The sequence below is a fragment of the Saccostrea echinata genome, unplaced genomic scaffold (assembly GCF_033153115.1).
Source record: "Saccostrea echinata isolate AGI-Se365-2 ecotype Australia unplaced genomic scaffold, CSIRO_AGI_Sech_v1 ptg000018l, whole genome shotgun sequence".
NCBI lineage: Eukaryota > Metazoa > Mollusca > Bivalvia > Ostreida > Ostreidae > Saccostrea > Saccostrea echinata.
The window spans coordinates 5,621,860-5,641,981 of NW_026889767.1; the positions used below are offsets into that span (position 1 = coordinate 5,621,860).

The 20,122-nt window shown below is 34.3% G+C and overlaps 1 protein-coding gene across 5 annotated transcripts; it reads right to left on the minus strand.

Annotated features, from left to right (window-relative positions):
• Positions 1-2,514: 2,514 nt before the first annotated feature.
• Positions 2,515-7,614, minus strand: LOC133189410 (uncharacterized transmembrane protein DDB_G0289901-like). Of its 5 annotated transcripts, none has more exons than XM_061324786.1 (3): positions 7,485-7,614; positions 5,667-7,242; positions 2,515-5,558 (listed from the first exon to the last, which is right to left on the minus strand). In XM_061324786.1, the coding sequence occupies exons 1-3, from the start codon at positions 7,560-7,562 to the stop codon at positions 2,920-2,922; spliced, it is 4,293 nt and encodes a 1,430-aa protein (XP_061180770.1). In that variant the 5' UTR covers positions 7,563-7,614; the 3' UTR covers positions 2,515-2,919. The 5 variants fall into 5 exon arrangements, with proteins under 5 accessions (XP_061180770.1, XP_061180772.1, XP_061180771.1 ...); XM_061324788.1 differs by having other exon boundaries at positions 2,515-5,273; positions 5,496-7,242; XM_061324787.1 differs by having other exon boundaries at positions 2,515-5,252; positions 5,472-7,242.
• Positions 7,615-20,122: the final 12,508 nt, after the last annotated feature.

The following is a 20,122-nucleotide window of genomic DNA, read 5'->3' on the forward strand; positions in this document are numbered from 1 at the left end:
CAAAGTAGCAATCTGGAATTCCTTTTTGAGAAGCAAAAAAAAAACTATCAAATTCTGGAATTTGCCAGTGTTCGACCTTACCGCATCAAATGGGAGGGGGGCAAATAAACATCTAAAGTAAAATTTACTATAGTAAAATACTATACTCAGAAAAAAGGGTGTGGGGGCTTTATGGGCCTGCTACAATATTTCATACTGTGTATAGCCAGAACAATGTGTAAGACTGTTTCTTGCTTTACAACAATGTACATCGTAGCATGCTGATCTTCTACCACTACAATGAAGCACACTTATCACCTATCACTTCTCTAATGAAGAAAAAGATTGATCTTATATCAGTAAAATTTTCCGGTTGATCTTCCGTCTCTACAAAGATGTAGAACACTGATCCTCTGTCTCTAAAAAGGTAAACATATTGATCGTCCGTCTCTACAAAGATGTAGCACACTGATCCTCCGTCTCTAAAAAGGTATAGCACATTGATCTTCCGTCTCTACAAAGATATAGCACATTGATCTTCCGTCTCTACAAAGGTGTAGCACATTGATCTTTCGTCTCTACAAAAGTATATCACATTGATCTTTCGTCTCTACAAAAGTATATCACATTGATCTTCCGTCTCTCCAAAGATATAGCACATTGATCTTCCGTCTCTCCAAAGGTATAGCACATTGATCTTCCGTCTCTACAAAGGTGTAGCACATTGATCTTTCGTCTCTACAAAAGTATATCACATTGATCTTTCGTCTCTACAAAAGTATATCACATTGATCTTCCGTCTCTCCAAAGGTATATCACATTGATTTTCCGTCTCTATAAAAGTATAGCACACTGATCTTCCGTCTCTACAATGACATACATTGATCTTCCGTCACTTCAAATCTGTAGCAAGCTGATTGATAGTCGCTTCAGTGTTTTAAATTGCTGTTCTGCTACTTCATTGATAAGAACGATTTCATCCCTATAATATAAATTATTTGTATGAAATTATGCATCATGTTTTTATTTTGTCTTTTTATCTTGTCTTCTTTCAAGGCGTAAACTCTTTGATCTTTTAATTTCCAACTGTAATTTTTCTATAGTATTAGTCTTAACTAAAAAGAAAACCCCTCCAATTTGATACATGTAGTTGCTGGATTTATTCCAAGCGATATGCATGTTGAACCTAAAGAAATGTGCAAATGGTTAGAAAATATTCCAAATTTTTATTATATACTAGTACAGATGTAGTTGTAATATTAATCAAAGCTAAAAGGTATGATAGATTCAAATTAAAATTAACATAACTAATTTGCTTTGGTCTGTGTGGTATCTTGACATGAAATTATGCTTGTTAATAAATACTTAAAAAATCATAATTTGTTTCCTGTAACGAAAATGACAGTAATTGTTGTTAAAGTGAAGATTTGCAGAAGACCTGATTAATATTTTATGAAGTGTTATTAATTGTATTTACATAACAATTAAACATGCAATTGACATTGTTTAAACGTCTAGACCTTGTCAATATTACCAACCGCTTTGTTGATATTTATTCGGAATACTTGACCTTAATTAAAGTAATCAGCTAGATTTCATGGTACGAAAAGTCCACGTGACGTCATTTCGGGGACCCTGTGACCTTTTCGTGTTGAAAATATTGACCTCTTTGAACATTCTTGAATAATTAATTTTAAGGGAAATAGAAGAAGAGATATCAAACACTAAACTTGAAAGGATTTTTATAAAATGATTATTTGACTCCTTAATAATGCATAAATCTACATTTTACAGAAGTGCCCTCTAAAATTTTGCAGAAAAGAAATAGTTGACAAGAAAGGACATTAATAAATTACATTAATATCAGAACAGGTGATTAATCTACATTTTCTGGCGAATATTAGCCACGGTTTTATGTTTTTGTATATGCGTGCTAGTAATTTTGAAGGAAAAGTTGAGAAATATACAAAAATATGGCTGTTTCTATTCTATTCTCTTAGCTTCAAAGCAAAAAAATTAAATATTGAAAAGAAAGCACACCTTGTTTAAATCTGATTAATGTGAAAAATTTCCATTTTTTTTTAAAATAAATCCATATTTAAATACGGATATAAATATACTTTATATATACTTTATACACTTATTGTCTCCTTTTGAACTTTGCAAAACATTTATGTTATTATGTGCTTTGTGTAAAGTGATTTATCGAAATTGAAGGGGTATGGAGTATAATGAAAATGTTTCCTTTACCTTTTTAATTAAGCGTTCTGTTCTTTCATCCGGCAAAATGTCATTTGCATTACTATGACTATCATTATACACAAGCATGTTTATATAACTGTAAGATCTAAATAATTTTAAATGACAACAATCTTTTTATACATTTGATGGTGACTTTCACATCCTTTGCAATATCTCATTCTCAGTATTTTAAGATAGTAGGACTGCATCCTATATACACACTGACAGTATTTTTTTTTCAATTAGATGTTCAATACCTTACACCTGATCCTTTATTGATAACAAAAATTTATTAATATTTTCATTTTTTATTGACATAACAGTGAGACAAACGGATTTCACTTGTCATCACAATAAATAAATTCTAACAACACTCATAACAAAATAAATATTCTTTCTCTCGCCTTTCGCACACGTAGAATCACAGTGTCATTTTAAATTAACATAACAAATTACATGCAGAATTAACTGTCAAATAATACTGTCTCCGGTGCGGTCAAGTGCGCCCAAATAATCCCTGAACCATACATTGCTAGTTCGAATTTCCTCAGGACGTACTGTTTCAACAAGACCCCAAAATTTTGTCAACCATGCTCATTGAAAACCAGTTTAATCGAAAAGAAATCAACGAAAGACTGTAGATTTGGTTTCCAAGATCATGGGCGACTTACATTAGTTAATCAAGTCTTTATCCCTGATTTAAGGCTTTTTGGATTTGGATACTACAACTGATCCGGATTCGTAAAGAGCCATTTTCGGAAGAGACCCGAGGAAGTCCACAGGTGGAACAGCGTTATTAGTGACAGGGTCAATGAATTGCATTCCCTGGCTCTGACCTGCTGCATATCCACCAGCTTGATGATGCTGCTGCCCGGCAGAGTAACTACTCTGTTGAGATGAGGCGTGTTGGCTGCTTGATGCTGCATATGATGAAGATGAAGCCTGAGCTCCTGCTTGGGCGCCCAGGTCGAGGAAACTAGCGCTTTGTAATTGTTGGGTTAGCATCTCAATAAGCACGTTAATCTGATCTGGGGGGATTCCATGTCCTGATTGTCCTTGAGCAATGACCATGTCTAACATCTGTTGTGTAGATGGCGGGAGATTGCCTTGTCCTCCAGCAAGCACCTGTTGAGCTAGTTCCATAATTTGAGACATCATAATGCTTTGCTGACCACCCTGTTGTCCACCTTGTTGACCTCCTTGTTGATAACCACCATGTTGCTGCCCTCCCTGACCACCTTGTGCATAAGGCTCGTATGGTGCACTTGGCTGACCAGCTTGCATTTGCAGACCTTGTTGTTGTTGAGCGTAAATATCGTAAGCACTGCCTTGGGAACCTCCTTGACTGCCACCTTGACTTCCACCCTGGCTGCCACCTTGACTTCCTCCTTGACTTCCGCCCTGGCTGCCTCCTTGACTTCCACCTTGACTTCCGCTTTGCATCTGAAGAGCTTGTTGTTGTTGGGCATAAATGTCGTAAGCACTACCTTGGCTGCCTCCTTGACTGCCACCCTGACTGCCTCCTTGACTGCCACCCTGACTGCCACCTTGACTGCCACCCTGACTGCCACTTTGACTGCCGCCTTGACTTCCTCCTTGACTACCGCCTTGACTTCCTCCTTGACTACCGCCTTGACCACCTTGACCAGTAAGAAGTTGCAAAAGTTGTTGCATATGTACGTTTACCAAAGCTGATGGACCTTGTTGTGATTGTCCTTGTCCACTTTGTGCACCTTTCACTGTCGAGCCATGAGGGAGATTTTGAAGCTGGTTCTCTAAACCAGCGAAGGTGCGAACCTTGTTTCTGTTACCAACTATTTTGACTTTGTTTTTAGGTAAGACAGTTTCATGTAATTTGGTGTGAGTGTTGTACTGTGCACTGTACTGTGAACTATACTGTGCGTGTCCTCCAGCCTGTTGACTTTGAGCATGTCCACCAGCCTGTTGACTTTGACCATATCCTCCACCCTGCTGACCCTGACCTTGTCCACCTCCCAGTTGACCCTGGCCTTGTCCCCCTGCTTGACCTCCTTGTGATTGTTGTGTGTGAGCACTTTGTCCATTGTAGCTAGCTCCTTGGTGACCTCCTGCGTTATTGTTTGGTTGATGGAGAGCTGTGGCTCCAGCGTTATTGCCGTGTCCATGGATATTCATCATATTTTGTGGGAAATTGTTGTTGATTACTAAATTAATTGGAAGTTTTCCATGTTGGAGCTGATGAAATGTTGTTTTCGTATATTTTCCTGTTGGACCACTTTTGGGCTGGGGTGCTCCGCTTTTCGGCTGTGGTCCACCTTTTGGAGGTCGAGGTCCTTTCTTTGGTCCTTTAGCTTTGGGTGAAGGGGATTTAGGTCTAGGTCCCTTTTTAGGAGTTGGTCCAGCACCTTTCTTTGGTCCTTTCTTGGGTCCTTTCTTAGGGGAACCACCTTTAGGCCCTTTTGGTCTTGGTCCTTTCTTTGGGGTTGCTCCTCCAGGAGACTTTGGTCGAGGACCAACACCAGCATTCAGGGAAGGATAGAATCCATTGTCAATTGGAGCGTGAAAGTTGATGTAAATATGTGTCTTTTTGGGATTTTTTGCTGGACTACCACCTGCAGGACCTGACTGTTTTGGTGGTCTTGGTACCTTTAAATTAATGTTGAGGTTGTTGTTCATTCCTTGATTGTTTCCATATCCACCCTGATAAGCACCTGCACCACCACCGTTGGACCGACCTTTTGGAGCTTTTGGCATTTTAGGCTGTCCCATCGGATTACGGGAACGTGGACCAGCGTTGTTATTTAAGTTGACATTGTTATTTAGTCCTTGGTATTGATTTGCGTTTCCCGCACTGTACTGATTTTGATTATTCATAATGTCAACATGCATGTTCGTAAATCCACCAGCAGCACCTCCACCACGACCACCTTGTTGACCGCCTTGTTGTGCACCCCCTTGTCTAGCTTGAGCACCACTATAAGCACCAGCCTGTTTTGCACCAGTTCCTCCTTGCTGCCCGAAAACTCCTTTCCAATGAGCTCCAAATTGACTACCTTGAGAGCCGCCCTGTCCTCCTTGTTGACCACCATGTCCACCTTGTCCTCCTTGTTGACCACCATGTCCACCTTGTCCTCCTTGTTGACCACCATAACCACCCTGTTGACCACCTTGCTGACCACCGTGTCCGCCTTGCTGACCACCCTGACCGCCTTGATGACCACCATAACCACCCTGTTGGCCACCATGACCGCCCTGTTGACCACCTTGTTGACCACCATGACCGCCCTGTTGACCACCTTGTTGACCACCGTGTCCTCCTTGCTGACCACCGTGTCCGCCTTGCTGGCCACCGTGTCCGCCTTGCTGGCCACCGTGTCCGCCTTGATGACCACCATAACCGCCCTGTTGACCACCATGACCGCCCTGTTGACCGCCTTGCTGGCCTCCTTGCTGACCACCATACTGACCGCCATGACCACCTTGTTGACCTGCTTGTTGTCCACCATACCTTCCATGAGCACTAGCATAACCACCCTGGGCACCACCATGATGACCTCCTTGCTGTCCACCATGTCCGCCTTGAGCACCACCGTGACCTCCTTGTTGACCACCGTGTCCTCCCTGTTGGCCGCCTTGCTGTCCACCATAACCACCCTGAGCACCACCGTGACCACCTTGTCCGCCTCGAGCGTTACCATGACCACCTTGCATGTAAGCACCTTGCTGGGTATGTCCACCTTGTTGAGCAGCTCCATGGCTTCCTCCATAGTATCCACCTCCGGCAGCATGCTGATTTTGGTTGTTTTGTATTCCAACATTAAAATTAGCTGGACCTCTTCCGTTGTTGTTAACATTTACATTGTTATTAAGTCCCTGGAACTGGTTAGGCTGCCCTGGTGCTGGTTGCCAATGTCCTTGAGGAGTTGGTGCTTTTGGGGGAGGTCCTTGTGGTGGGGGTCCTTGATAAAATCCACCTTGACCGCCTGCATGCTGATTCTGATTATTACCAATATTTACGTGAGCGTTCATTGCATTAGCTCCTCCATTGTTGTTGACGTTGACGTTATTGTTTATTGTCTGGTGTTGGTTAACATACTGCGGTGGGTAGTATGGTTGAGGTTGGTATTGAGGAGGAGGTTGATATTTTGGTGGAGGTTGGTACTTCGGTGGTGGAGGAGGAGGTGGCGTTGTTGTGGTTGGGGCTGGTGTGGTTGTTGTTGTTGTCGGTTCTGGTGTTGTTGTTGTAGTTGTTGTTGTTTTTGGTGCTCCTGGGTACATCGGGGCATTGTGCTGAGTTTGAACTGGAGAATGTACGTTGGCATTCTTTGCGAAAACAATCGTGTTGTGAGAATTCTTGTTTGAAGAGCTAACACGTCTGTATACCGAGTTATCAACGACGGCTTGCTGTACCTGATGATTACGAACAAGGTTCAAGAAGGCCTCCAACATTCCTTTCTTTTGTAGATCGTAGCTCCTCATGAATACTGTCAATGGATTTTTCTTGGCTTTTGCACTGCCTAACTGTTTTCTGTAGTTCATAAGTTCAACAATCATATTCTGGATAAGTTGAATACGAGAAGTCATTTGAGCTGGCGAGGAGTAAGAGTTTGTGGCTTTCATGCTGATGGACTTTCCAAGCATCTTATTCAGGATTGCTTCTGCTTTCATCACATTTCCAGAATGTGAATGCTGTTGATGCTGGTTGTGGGTCAAAGAAGCAAGCATTCCAAAGAGCTTACGATACTCATTAACTTGTTGCTGCTGTTGGCTAGCAGATGCAGACAAAGAGGTGTGGTAAGAATTATGACTCTGTTGAGTTTGCTGGCCACCAGAAAATCTGCTAGCGAACGACGAACTGATTCCTGCCGGTAAACTTGGCTGTTGTGGTGCAGGTTTTCTGGCGTTAAAGTTCTGTACTGGGCCATTGTTTTGTGTTCCGATCATAGAGCCAACGTTTGCAACATTAGCTACCAACATCTGATTTTGGTTGTTAGCAACTGCTTTTGAAACGGATTGGCTGATGGATTGTGCGAGGGAATGTTTCTGAAAGAAAAAAATGCAAACAAAATATAAGTAGAGAAAAATGTTTCTTTTCATTTCAGATTAATTATATTAATGGGGCCTTTTTTTAATTAATGAAAACCACTTTTTTCCATTATGAGTAAAACTATCGAAAGAATAAAAATAAGACTCAATTTTTAAAATTATTTTCGATTTACTTTGATACACTCAAACTGACAATTATAAAAGAAAACTCTGAAATGGTTACAATAGTAGAAACTTACCATGGCGGGATTGAAGAAGCCAGAACATTGTGAAAATAGCAAACATATGACCCCCACTAAAACCTGTGTAGTCCCCATGTTTCTAACCACAATGAATCGTAAAGTTCCACTGTGGCTACAGAAAAGATAGACGAAAGGTTCTATGGTGAAATCGAGGAGCACGTCTTGCTTTATATATGTTCTACAAAATTTATGCACGTTCATTAAATTCGACAAATGAATGCCGTCAATCGCGAATTAATATATTCATGATGTGTTTGACAAGCTCGTACCCCTTCGAGAGCGAAAAGACATTCCAAACAATTTGAATTTTGATTATCAAACTTCCTATACGTTATAAATTAATTAACCTTTCACTAATTAGTTATTCACTTAGCAATAAAATATAATCGTCGAATATTGCGAGAATTAAACTTTGCTATTATTGTTGATATTGGCATTCATCTCTGACCACAAGAAAAAAAATATGTTTCTTGGCTTTATTAAAATAACAATTTTAGTTAATTATTTAATTATTGGAGTAAGATGGAGATTTGTTACATTCGAACAGGTTTGTCGGGTTGTATATCTGCTGTAACAGACATTGTATACCTTTCATATGTGTTTTATCTCATTTCTTGTAGTTTCTGCAGGAAGCAAACGTAAATTATAAATCTTAATACAATAGCGTCTAACGAACACTGTTTCTCCGTTCGTTTGTTCCCGAGACATTGTACCATGTATTCGCATTTTAAAATTAATTCAGTTCTCCCCTAAAATATATATAGATATATAAATAAATCAATTTTTACTTTACTTGAACATTATACATTTGAAATACGAAAACAAAATGTGTCATCTTTTGAAATTAAAAGAGTTTCAGTTTTTTCTAATACAAACACAGTGTATAAATAGATATTTCCTTGCATATTTTTTAACGAAAACTCGACTACATTTCAAAACACGTGAAACATGCCGTATATATATATTTATATAATTTGTACACGTTTCCTTTAATATCGATGATTAATATGATTGAATGGGTAAAAAAAAACCTGAATTATTATTTCAAATCGAACTTAATGTGAGTAACTATTATCAAACTCTACGACGGGTGTGTAATTCAAATACATTAATAATAGCAGTGATTCATATTCATTTATTTAAAAACGAAAACAAATTTTGCACGATTCCACAAATTATACATTGATTATTGATTCAACATTTATTTATGGGGGAAGATACTTGATTGATTGATCAATTGAACCACATGCGCAAGGAAAATCTTTAAATTTGTATTTCATTTATTACTATTTTCATTCGTTTTTTTTCTTCAGGTGGTAATCGACAATGTGATTCATGGTGATATAACTAAATACGCCAAATGTGAGAATTGCGCCAAAAGCTATTCTGAAACATCGGGCTCAAGATACCATTAGCATAGATCCAGAAAAAAATAACAATCAATTATAAAAATTGCATCGGAGATTTTATCAAATTTAGATAATCTAGTCTTTCTTGAAGATCATCAGAATAATCATTATAAGCAGTTTTATTATAATCGGTATCAAAAGCTTTTAAGGGTATCGGATTCCAAATACATTAAATTGTGTCACTTTAGTGCAAAACAAGCGAATTTCCCATTTCAGATGATATCATCTCATTTCACTAGGGGAAACTTGCGATCACTAAATCAAAACCTGTATCAAACTCAATCGTTTAAATCGATTTATGACTGCGGTTTAATGGTTAACAATGTTTGTGGTTAAATCAGTGATTGGTTGTGGCAAAACTGATAAGTGACTAATTAAAAGACAGATTGCTGGTTTTGTTTCACTCAAGGCTACATACAGCTTATTCATAAGTACTCTTCATGTGCGTTTTATTGTACATGTGTGGTCGATTTTTCTTTCCCTTAAATGAGGTAATTTTATAATGAAACAATCATTTTTGCAAGAGACCCTGTGTTTCCAAAATTAGAATTCAAAATCAATTATCAGAAAACGAAGACTTTTACAGCTTTTCTTCAGTGTAGATGATCAGGATAGTCATATTTTATTTTAACTTTATCCATAATAGCACTCTCTGTGGCACATACAGACATTCCTAAATGCAAACCAATATCTAATAATAATTATTGGAACTTTTATTTTATATGTACAGGATACTGTGAATGCTGCTTTCGAATAAGTATTGATATTTTCTGCTTGGTCTTGTTGAAAAATATTTGTGTATTTATTTATTTCATAATCATATATTCACATATTTCTCCGATACAGATAAGACTTAAATATGTCCAAATGTACTTTAAAATTCCTTAACATGATTATGCTGAACCAATGAAGTCCTGTGCGTGTTTGGATTACAGGAATGTTTTAATGAACAATAAAGTTTCAATTTGACCTTGATGCATTGTCGTTTGATGAAAGTTCCGCAAACGACTGAAAGTTGTTTTTGAAAATTTTCTGAAACTGAATTGAGGAAGCTGTCATTGATTTTTTTTCTTTGATCATGTTTCAGATCATCATATTTGACATACCAAATGCTGGTATGAAATGCTTCTAGATCAGAAGAATCTATAGAAATGACATGTTTATGTAAACCACTTTTTAATTACCCTAACAGATAGATAAACTATTTCGTAATTTACAAATGCAAAGAAAACGTTTTAGCTTTATGTAGATTTCACATATTATGTAAATTTCACATTGTTCGATGATGGAAATCAACATTATTTCCATATAGGGTCAATGATATAACATTGATACCTTGCAAAAACTAGGGTCAAGCTATGGAACGCACTTCGATTTCATGACTAGAATTTATTAAATCTGATGACTTTGACTCAGTAGAACTCTTCAGTGGCCTTAATTGTCATAAAGTTTTGTAGCTCATCAAAATATGGAATCTGTCACGAGTCAGGCCACGTACGGCGATAGCGCTGCAAAGGAAAAAAAAATGTGACACATTATTCCATGATTTATTTTATATATTTCGCAAAAAAGTTCACCTCGTTGATGTTTATTAGGGGTCATTGGACAGAAATTAATTAATTAATTAGTTAATTGCTTCATGATCGTTTCACTTATTCACTTTCCTTTCCTAGGCGATCTTTTTTTCTTTACTTGACACGTGCATTTAGATTCAAGGTGATACATTGAAAGGGAAAAAAATGCACTGATAACCTTGATGCATCTTCATTGCTCTATGCTCTAAGGACTGACGTGTTGAAAAACACACATAAATTACATGTAAATACATGTATACTTCAAATATTTGATCAGATAAGCAGTCATTAATAGTCTATGAGACAGATTAACAACGTAGATATAACCTGCATTGCTAAATTGTGTATATAAATAATGAGTGTACAATAGAAAACAAGTAAAATTGATGCCAAGCATCAAATCGGCCGCAACCAAGATTTATATTATAAAATTATTAATTATAAAATTATAAAATGTACTATCACAAGTGAGCATTCAAGGAATTCGAAAGCGCAACATATTCAAAGCTGAAAGCGTGAACATTTTTTTTTTTTATTTCAGGCTGTCTTTAAAAACAGAGTAAAAATTCCAAGATACATAGAAATTTTAGTGCATTTGTCATGTTTGTTCATCGAAGTGATTCATCGATAAAAAAAAATGAAATTAATTTTAAAAAAAAAACAATATGATAAGTGATAAAAATGTATTGTCACCAAAATAAATTATTCAGATATCAAGTTGAAATTAACCGGATTAGACAAAGTTCCAGATAACCCTTTTTTTTTTTAATGAAACTTACCCAAAGTGATTATAAGCTATAGGTAAAATTTTGAAATACACAACATCCGGATTAATCAAGATTTACTGTACAACCGACTCGAGATCTTTGTAAAAGTTTTGTACACATACGGAATTCTGCATTTTAAGTAGATTCAGTCATTATTTTGAATCCTTCCTCTCTTTCACGTTTGCTTTCGATTTTTTTTAAATGCAAATAGTATATGCATGTCTGTTGTCCAGTACAAATTAATGCCGCACTGGCTTTCAATATTTCTGTCCGTCGCTCTAAAACATGATGTATTTATCCAGATAAACGGCATTATTCCGAACACGATAATCTCGAATATCAGGGATATGTCGAAGTGTTTTTGTAGTCCCTACCACATTTTCTTTATAGCTTTTAAATTCGTTATATAGAATTCCGGATATCTCTACTTTTAACCTAATTTTAACCTTGGACCCGTCGAGTTTGATTAAATGGTTCGGTTGTATTTAAATTTCTTCACTTTTACCATCACAGGATTAAATCTGCGAAAGAAAGTTTTTTTTACTGCGGTGTTAAATGCTTTCAAAAGAAAAAGAACTTGGTTTTTTCATTACACACATAATAACTCTCTCTATTATTAACCTAACTCCAAAACGTCTTTTTTGTAAATAACTACATATTAATATTTATATACTTTATGTATGAGGTATTTACACAAAAATTAGAATTTTAAAATTTTTATAAGACAAAGAATATCCAAATAAAACCAACATTTCCTTATACATATATATTCTTTTATCAAAAATTCTGTTAATGAATATTGAAGACTCAATTGATGTGACAGAAACCCACTCATTTTTTAATGGTCTTGTTTGTTGTGGTCTGTTATGTTAGTTCAGGTAAGTTTGTTTATGTGCATATTTTTATTGCTGAAATTGTTCATTATGCATATTACATGAATAATTAAGGTTGAATATAAACTCCAAAGAAAAAAAATAATTTTAGTGATAAAATGGTAAGTAAAATCGTTTTAATTGCTGGTAAAAGTTGGTTTTGGAAGATAAGGAATTTGGTCTTTTTCAGCAAAGCAAATTAAACGCGAATACACGATAATTTCATAAAACAAGACATGAAGTTTGTAATTTTTTTTTTTTTTTTTTTTTTCAGTGTTAAAACATTTCCGATTTTAAATTTAACCAATAAGAGAAAATATAGGTTTATATAATATTTAATGATGTTTAAAGATTTGAATGCACATGGTAGAGATACATGTAACACGTCAAATACTTAGGTGACAATGTCTTTTTATGATATGTATTGTAACTAGAACAATAGATACACGTATAACCTAAAATTTTTTTTTTTTTTAAAAATGGGCTGATACCTACACAGGACTCAAAAACGATGACTAATTAAAGAAAATCACATTTTAAAAGTAACTCACTTGACAAAAAGCATATATTAGGAGAAAAAATATATAATGTTAATATCAATATTGAAATCTTTCCTTTAAAAGTACATGTAGCATTGAGTTATATTAAATTAAGTAAAATAATACATATTTTAAAAATCATATCCTCAACTGGTGATACATGTATCACTTTTTATTGAATCTTTCTCGTCGGAAAGCATTTTAAAAAATAGTATATTATAAATAATGGCGATTAAATGTTTTATTATTAATTAAACCAATTAACTTCTTAATACTGCTTAATGAGTACCATGCACATACAAAAGTTGACCTAGCATGCAGCACGAAATTATTGAAATGTTCAGTAAGAAAAAATAATCAATTCATTTGGCATACGGACTAATGGCTTCGAATTCATAATTGATATAAATTGGTCTTCTTGGCACTGTTAAATTGTCTTGAAATCTAATAAAAATTCTGTTAATCAAAGAATAGTGCCAAATATCCTGGTAGAAAATCAGACGCCAAATGCAAAATAAAATGAATATTGTTGTTTTCATATTGTCAAATATATCAAAGCTGATTTAAAGACAGTTCAATATCAATACATTAAACGAGATCCGAATATATTAATTAATCAATTTGTCAAACCATTTATTTTTCTAGAAATTTTTAGGTTGTTTTGAAAATAAAAATATTTCTGACTTTTTTTTTATTAATTCAGCTGTAAAAAAAAATCTCACTAAAACGTCCACATTTTTTTTTACGAAATCACTGATGGTAAAAAAAGAAAAGTATAATGTAATGTCAATATAAAAGGATATTTAAAGTCTGCTTTCTATAATGTAATGTTCTTGATTTCAACACTTAAGACTTTATATAATATTAAATATAACAGTTTATACATGTGCAAGTGCAAAAAAGTAACTTCCCTATTGAAAACCCCAACTTTTGAATAGGAATAATGTCAATTATATTTTTTCTTTGATATTAGAAACAATTTGAAAACCATGTCGATGTCATTGCTAGCGCTCTCAAGCACTAGAATCTACGTTTCTCTCTCTCCTTTTTTGTGTCGCATGCAGAGCAGAGCGGCACTAAGGGATCACTTTACCCGGCGTCTGTCTGTTTGTCGGTCTGTCCGTCTGTCACAACCTTTATCTCTGTAAGAGGACTGTTAGAGGGATAGATTTGATATTTTGCACATATAAAGCTATGGCTTTTTTTGAATTACTATAATTACCTACCTCGTAAACGTTGACCTTGACCTTTGAGCTACTTTTAGAAATATTTCATAGTGCCGATATACAGTATATTTTTGACATCTTAGAGGTAAGTCTAAGCTATTTAGTATGTGCACTGTTTGTCATAAGACAAAATGAGAAATACCAGCAATACAATCCACTTGATCTTCATCTTTGACCTACTTTGCAAAACATATCTCGGGCAGTTTAATTAAACTTATGACTTTTGGACTTTGAGAGGCAGGGTTTAGATACTTAGCATTTATACATGTTTATGAGCTCATGATAGTGAACATTGAAACCGTATAATATTCAGTTACGAGAAAAGTTATATTTCAGTAGTATGGAAATACATCGGGATGGGTATTCCACACTAGATCGTGTAGACTGATAATTGCAGTAAAAACAGACTGAAATCTCTTTTGAGTGATTTTTGGAAAACACTTTCAGATCAAAACAAAAACAAAAACAAAAAAAAAAAACAAAAAAACCTTTGAAACTGTATGCTATTCAGTTACCACACAAACATATTTAAATACCATAAAAATACATCGGTATCGGTATTCAACAATGGATCGTGTAAACTGACAATTGCAGAAAAGACAGACAGAAATTTCTTTTGGAGAATTGCTGTAAACACGTATTAATAAAAAGATAAGTTCATATTTATTTCTAATAATGTAAATTTAATTATTTATTTGGGGATTATGGTGCCATATATTCTCCATTTTTTTTCGTTGCAGGCAAATGCATAAACTATCACTCTATCATCCTTATAGTAAATAAAAATCTGACCACTCTTAGATTTATTTACACATTTAATGAAGCTACAAAGCAGGCGACACATGCCTTCCTTGGAACACTCTAGTTTACTGTAAAGGTGGCAGAGGACATTTTTTGGCAATCAAAACGTTTGGCTGACATTTTCTTTAATACTGAGCTGCTTGTAAAATGTGCATTAGAAAATCTTAAATTCTCTCTTCGTGTAATAATAGTATGGTCTAGTCCCTTGAGGAATTTGAAGCTTTTATGAATAAAACATGTACAACTTATACACCGAGACCAAATGATGGCACAGGGACAATCTCGAAATGTTATGAAAATTTAGCCTATTTCACTATTTCGCCAGATCCGTAAGCTTCCAGGCCCATGCTAATGCCCTACGCTACCACACAAAATGCAGACAAACACCTGTACATTCCACTGAATAGCAAGAAACACTGGCTCAACCACCTCATTTTCATCCTATGAACCCGACCCGAGTTTCTGAGGTAATCCCGGATGAGTGATTTTTGATTTTAGGTTCGTATTTCTAGTCCATATCATATGAATAGAAGTAGTGACACTAAAGTGTAATATGTCAATAAAATGTACAAGGCCACCAACTCCCTCCAAATGCACACATAAACTATTCTAGCAATAAAATCACAAATAATGTGCATTAAAACATTAGGTTTCTCTATGTTTTTTTTTAATAATGATCCGAAGCTATCCTATGCAACCAAATCACATGTCAACTTCACGGCAGGGCATTCTTGGAATACTAGTGTAGATAAACTGTTCCTTGTCAATTTCGTTTTATCATCTGAAATTTCGTGTTTTTTATCTTGCCTGTACATAACGTACAAAAAGTATAGTAACTTATGCCAAGAATATAGAGATCAGTTATTTCTTAAATATTAATAAAAATTGTTTTTCTGAACACCTTCCTGGATATTTCCAGCAAGCTCGGAAAAACAACCTATGATTGATATGTTTCCAAGCTTGCCGGAAAGGCCCGACAAAATGCTACTGTGTATTTCTAGGAATAATTAATCGATTCAGCAATTTAAAAAAAAATTCTCAGATTTTATCTTGGTTAAAACATTAGCTGACCTACCAAATTCTCTTAAGGGGAAAAACAATTAAATCGTGGCTAAAAGAGGTTTTTTGTTCTAAACATTCGGGTCCAACCCTGTGTCGGGCCTCATTATGCAAATTTTATGTGTTTTCCCCGATCATCTTCTATAACGCAGGTCACAAATTGGATTAGGTAAGAATCAATATTTAAATCATGTATTTATTTTATTTGTCAGGTATTGCAAGCTCGGCGAAGAATTCATCAATCATTTTCAAAATTATTTAAATTTTTAACCTTACATATACGTGACACTTAACTAAGAAATTGTAAATCAATATTTTTTTAAAAAAGATATTTTGAAAACAATCATTACAAAATGACACTTTGTGCGTTTCCCAACTAACTCAAATATTACCCTCTTTCGTTATTTTTGATCTGTCAAATAATTACAAAGTGATTGAAATCTAACGTCTTTAAGGGATTTTTTATGATAGCACTTAACATAAAATTAATATCCTAAAACGATATATTTTGATGTATTAATTCCTTTTAGATTTAACTGTCAAGGCAATTATTTCTAATCAATTTTCAATAACTAAATGTAACCTTTTTTGTTGATTTTGATAAATTAAAGTAAAAAGGTATTTGTTATGAATTGAATTACTTTAGAATTGTCAATAATTGTATGATAATTTTGTAAAGCCGTTAGCTAAAATAATGTCGAAGTTTTAAGTTTTGGTCTCTGCCTCTTTATTCTTCAAGCAATTGATGCAGCGCAAGAGTGACTTTTCTGCGTTTATTGAAATGTGTGTGTTTACACACACACACACGCTCACACACATACAAATTCAAATCGAATATAATATTTTCAGTTTTCATCAAATTGCATTTTAACTTGAAGAAAAATCAATGTTTTTCACACCACAATTTTCATTTTGAACACTAATAAAACATGCAGCTACAATAAAATGCTATGTTTAAAATTAAAGTTGCACTGTAAAGAGATGAAATAGTGCAATAAACATGATTAATATTAAAATACCAAGAACATTCTGTCTCTCTCTCTCTCTCTCTCAAAGTTAACAACGTTCATTTTTCAGAAATGCTTTTGGCGACAAAATAATACACAAAATTTATGCTTGCTGCATATATCGTCGCCGATTGTCAGTATTGCGCATTTTGTCGCCGCTGTCATTATGTGCCCATGGACGACAATATGTTCAGTTAGGGCATCATGTGTACACGTTCAACCGTCAACAAATACAACTGTCAAGATTAATATAGATTACATGCATCATATTTTGCTGTTTTTCAAGTTTAACAACTCAACTATATGAATGTAGGCTGGCCGGAAGAGCTGTCACATACACAGTTAAATCTTTCTCGTTTCTCTATAGAAGACAAAAATATAATTCAGAACGTTTATAAAATGTGAGATACCGTTGACATATTTTCCGCTTAATTCAATTATGCACACTGTAAAGAGCAGGTTTAATAATTGACCCTAATTTTCATCGTAATGAAGGTTTTCTTTTCGAAATTGAATAATAATTTATTAAAAAAATTCTAAATATTTTATTAATTAACAATATATTTTTTTCTGTGTTTCCTATCAATATTTGTCAATCTAAATAAATGGTGTCTGAAATATTTGTATATAGAAATTTAGATTGACATACTTATTCATATTTCGCTATATATTGTTGTCATTCTTCAAAGTATATAGACTTCTTAGGGATCTTAATTTGCAAAAAAAAAATTTCAAGCTATAGAGAATATCACCATCTTGCATGGTTTTAAAAAAAAGCAGTAAATGTGTAAAGTATTTTGAAATTTCGAATTAAAACCCTTTATAGATGTATTTCCCTTCAATATCATCGCAAATTCAGAAAAGGCTCTTACTGTTGCGTAATCTTTTTGCATGCTAAAATTTTCGAAACACCTATGTAGATTACAATGCCAAGAGAGATAATCCAGTTTACTATAGATAAAACTTTAAGTTTATATGATATCAAAGTACATTTCTTATTTTGACCTGTACCCTCAGACATCATGAAAAATATAATTGACTCTAAACTGTATTGAGCAATTTCTCTGGGAGTCTGATGTCCCTCTGATAAGATAGATAATCTCAAAAGAAATTAAATCCAAATATAAAGGAAAATTTGTTTCATCAGGAATTATTTATTTAGTCATTTACTACATTTCTGCACGACTGTCAAACCTTTGGGCAAAGAGTTGATATAATTCTTACATTTACTTGTATTTTCTTTTGCTAATATAATTGATACTTATTTATTACTTAAACATAAGCATCCATTTTATTTTCTTTTAACAAATTAAAATATTTCAATTTCTTTATAAGAACTAAAAAGTTTTAAAATTAACAGTGTACTTTTTTAGTAGTATTTTTTTTTCTTAAAAAAAAATAAAGAAAGATGATTCATTTTTGTTTACAAGTATAGATAAGCAACCTGATATTCTGACGTAAAAATCATCGCTTCATCATTTTTTCTGATATGAATTTAATGTGTATAACACTAAATATTATTTTTATATATACCAGGTATATCTCATATTTTTAATTCTCTTCTGTGATAATAAATTATTGCTATTTCATTTTAATGTGTATTTTTTTTTTCTTAAAGCATGGTAGACATATATTATTATTATTATTATTTTCTTTTGAAAAAAGTAAGCCTCGCCTTCATACCTCATACCTTATTCCATTTGAATCTAAAGCTTTTGTTGATGATAAAAATAAATGTTGAGATTTTTAAAAAAAATTTTAGGGGGTGGGTGAAATTTAGAATAGTGGGAAAATAGACCTTACAACAGCATAAATTGAAATAAATAATCGTATTGAATAAAACCTAAAGGAAAAAAAGGTATTCACATATTTATATCAAGCTGGAAAACTCAAAATCTGGTACATATAAACGCACTTTGAAAAAAAAAAGTACACGGCTTGGTCAATATTCTGGCAAATTCTAGGTGTTAGGAAAGAAATATAGCAAAATAATACGTTCTATTACATAAGTCTTAGTCCAGAAGTTTTGTTTTATACATTTTTTTCAATGTGCGTTAATCTCCTCCATGCATATGGTAAAAATATGTTGATGTACACTCTAAATGAACTTTAAAAATTCAAAGTGCTTTGATTTTGTCCGAAATTTAACGCGCTTTAAAAAAAATCAAAGTGCGTTGCTTTTGTCCCAATTTTAACGCACTTTACACATTTTTTCTCAAAGTGCGTAATTTTCCTTAAGTACGTTGCCACACTGCATGCATTTGGTGGTATGATCATTTGTGCGCTTTGAAAAAAGTTGCTTACTAATGCTGTTGCTGCTTCTTTTTAAGTGTGTGTATGGAGAGAAAAATATATTCGTTGCTTTTTCATGACAAATATTCTTTGTTTACCCTTAATCATGGTAAAAGCTAATTTTTTTATGTCAATTAAAATAATAAGGCAGTAAGATTGATTTCCAGTGAGTATCAAGTTGAATCATTTAGTTGAAACGCTGTCTGAAAAAAAAGGATGACAACTCTGTGATCCGTATATTTTGATCTAGCATTTGATGCATATAGTAGAGTAAAAAAATAAAGTAGCATTTTTTTATATTAAAGATAAAACAATTTTTTGGGACATAAAAGGATAATGCTTTATGGAGATTGAGCATCAATGTATGGTTCAGGCCTTTAGTAATATTGACCCTCTCCCTTTATTTTCTTTGTTTCATTTTCATCAATAGTAGATGTTAAAAGACTCTGTTTCTAGTATATTTATCTTGGCAAACTCGAGATATGGCGTACTCCAGTTGATGCAAAGGTGCATTCATGGATGTACCAAAATGAGGCAATTTTGAGTTGCATATCAATGTCACACATGCAGATAGAAGGACACAGAAAAAGGATTCAATTACACTCCAACCGCGCCATCTTGTCACTCGGAGCTTCTCGGCTTGCTCGTGCCTCGCACACTTACCTTGGACTTGAAAGGTGAACTACCATTTTGCTTATACAATCATCTGATTAGATCCGAAACTCCTCAAAATATTACTCCTTTGAAATTTGAATTACTTTGTAACACGCCCAACACTATGTTTCTGCTTCCACGACCACTGACTGAATTTTGTAATCACAACTAATATACAAAGACGGATTAGACAAGATGAGAAGCTCTTTTAGTGAACATTATGCAATGCAAAATATGAAACGAGCTAAAAGGCAGCTCTGGCGGAGATATGTATCGATTTGATGTATATTCCTACAACACTCACATCCGAGGTTTGTACAAAGCGTAGCGGACTCAGCCGAGGATTGCCGATTGTCATCTTGTCGTTAAAATAATAATATAACAAAGAAAACAGAAACACATTTTGTATGAATCTCATTTGCTTGAATACCTAGA

Excerpts from the sequence above, each read along its gene's own strand:
- LOC133189410 (XM_061324784.1), bottom strand. The coding sequence starts at position 7,562 with ATGGGGACTACACAGGTTTTAGTGGGGGTCATATGTTTGCTATTTTCA. Across the intron at positions 7,243-7,484 it reads GCTTCTTCAATCCCGCCATG|AAACATTCCCTCGCACAATC; the intron begins GTAAGTTTCTAC and ends TTTTTCTTTCAG.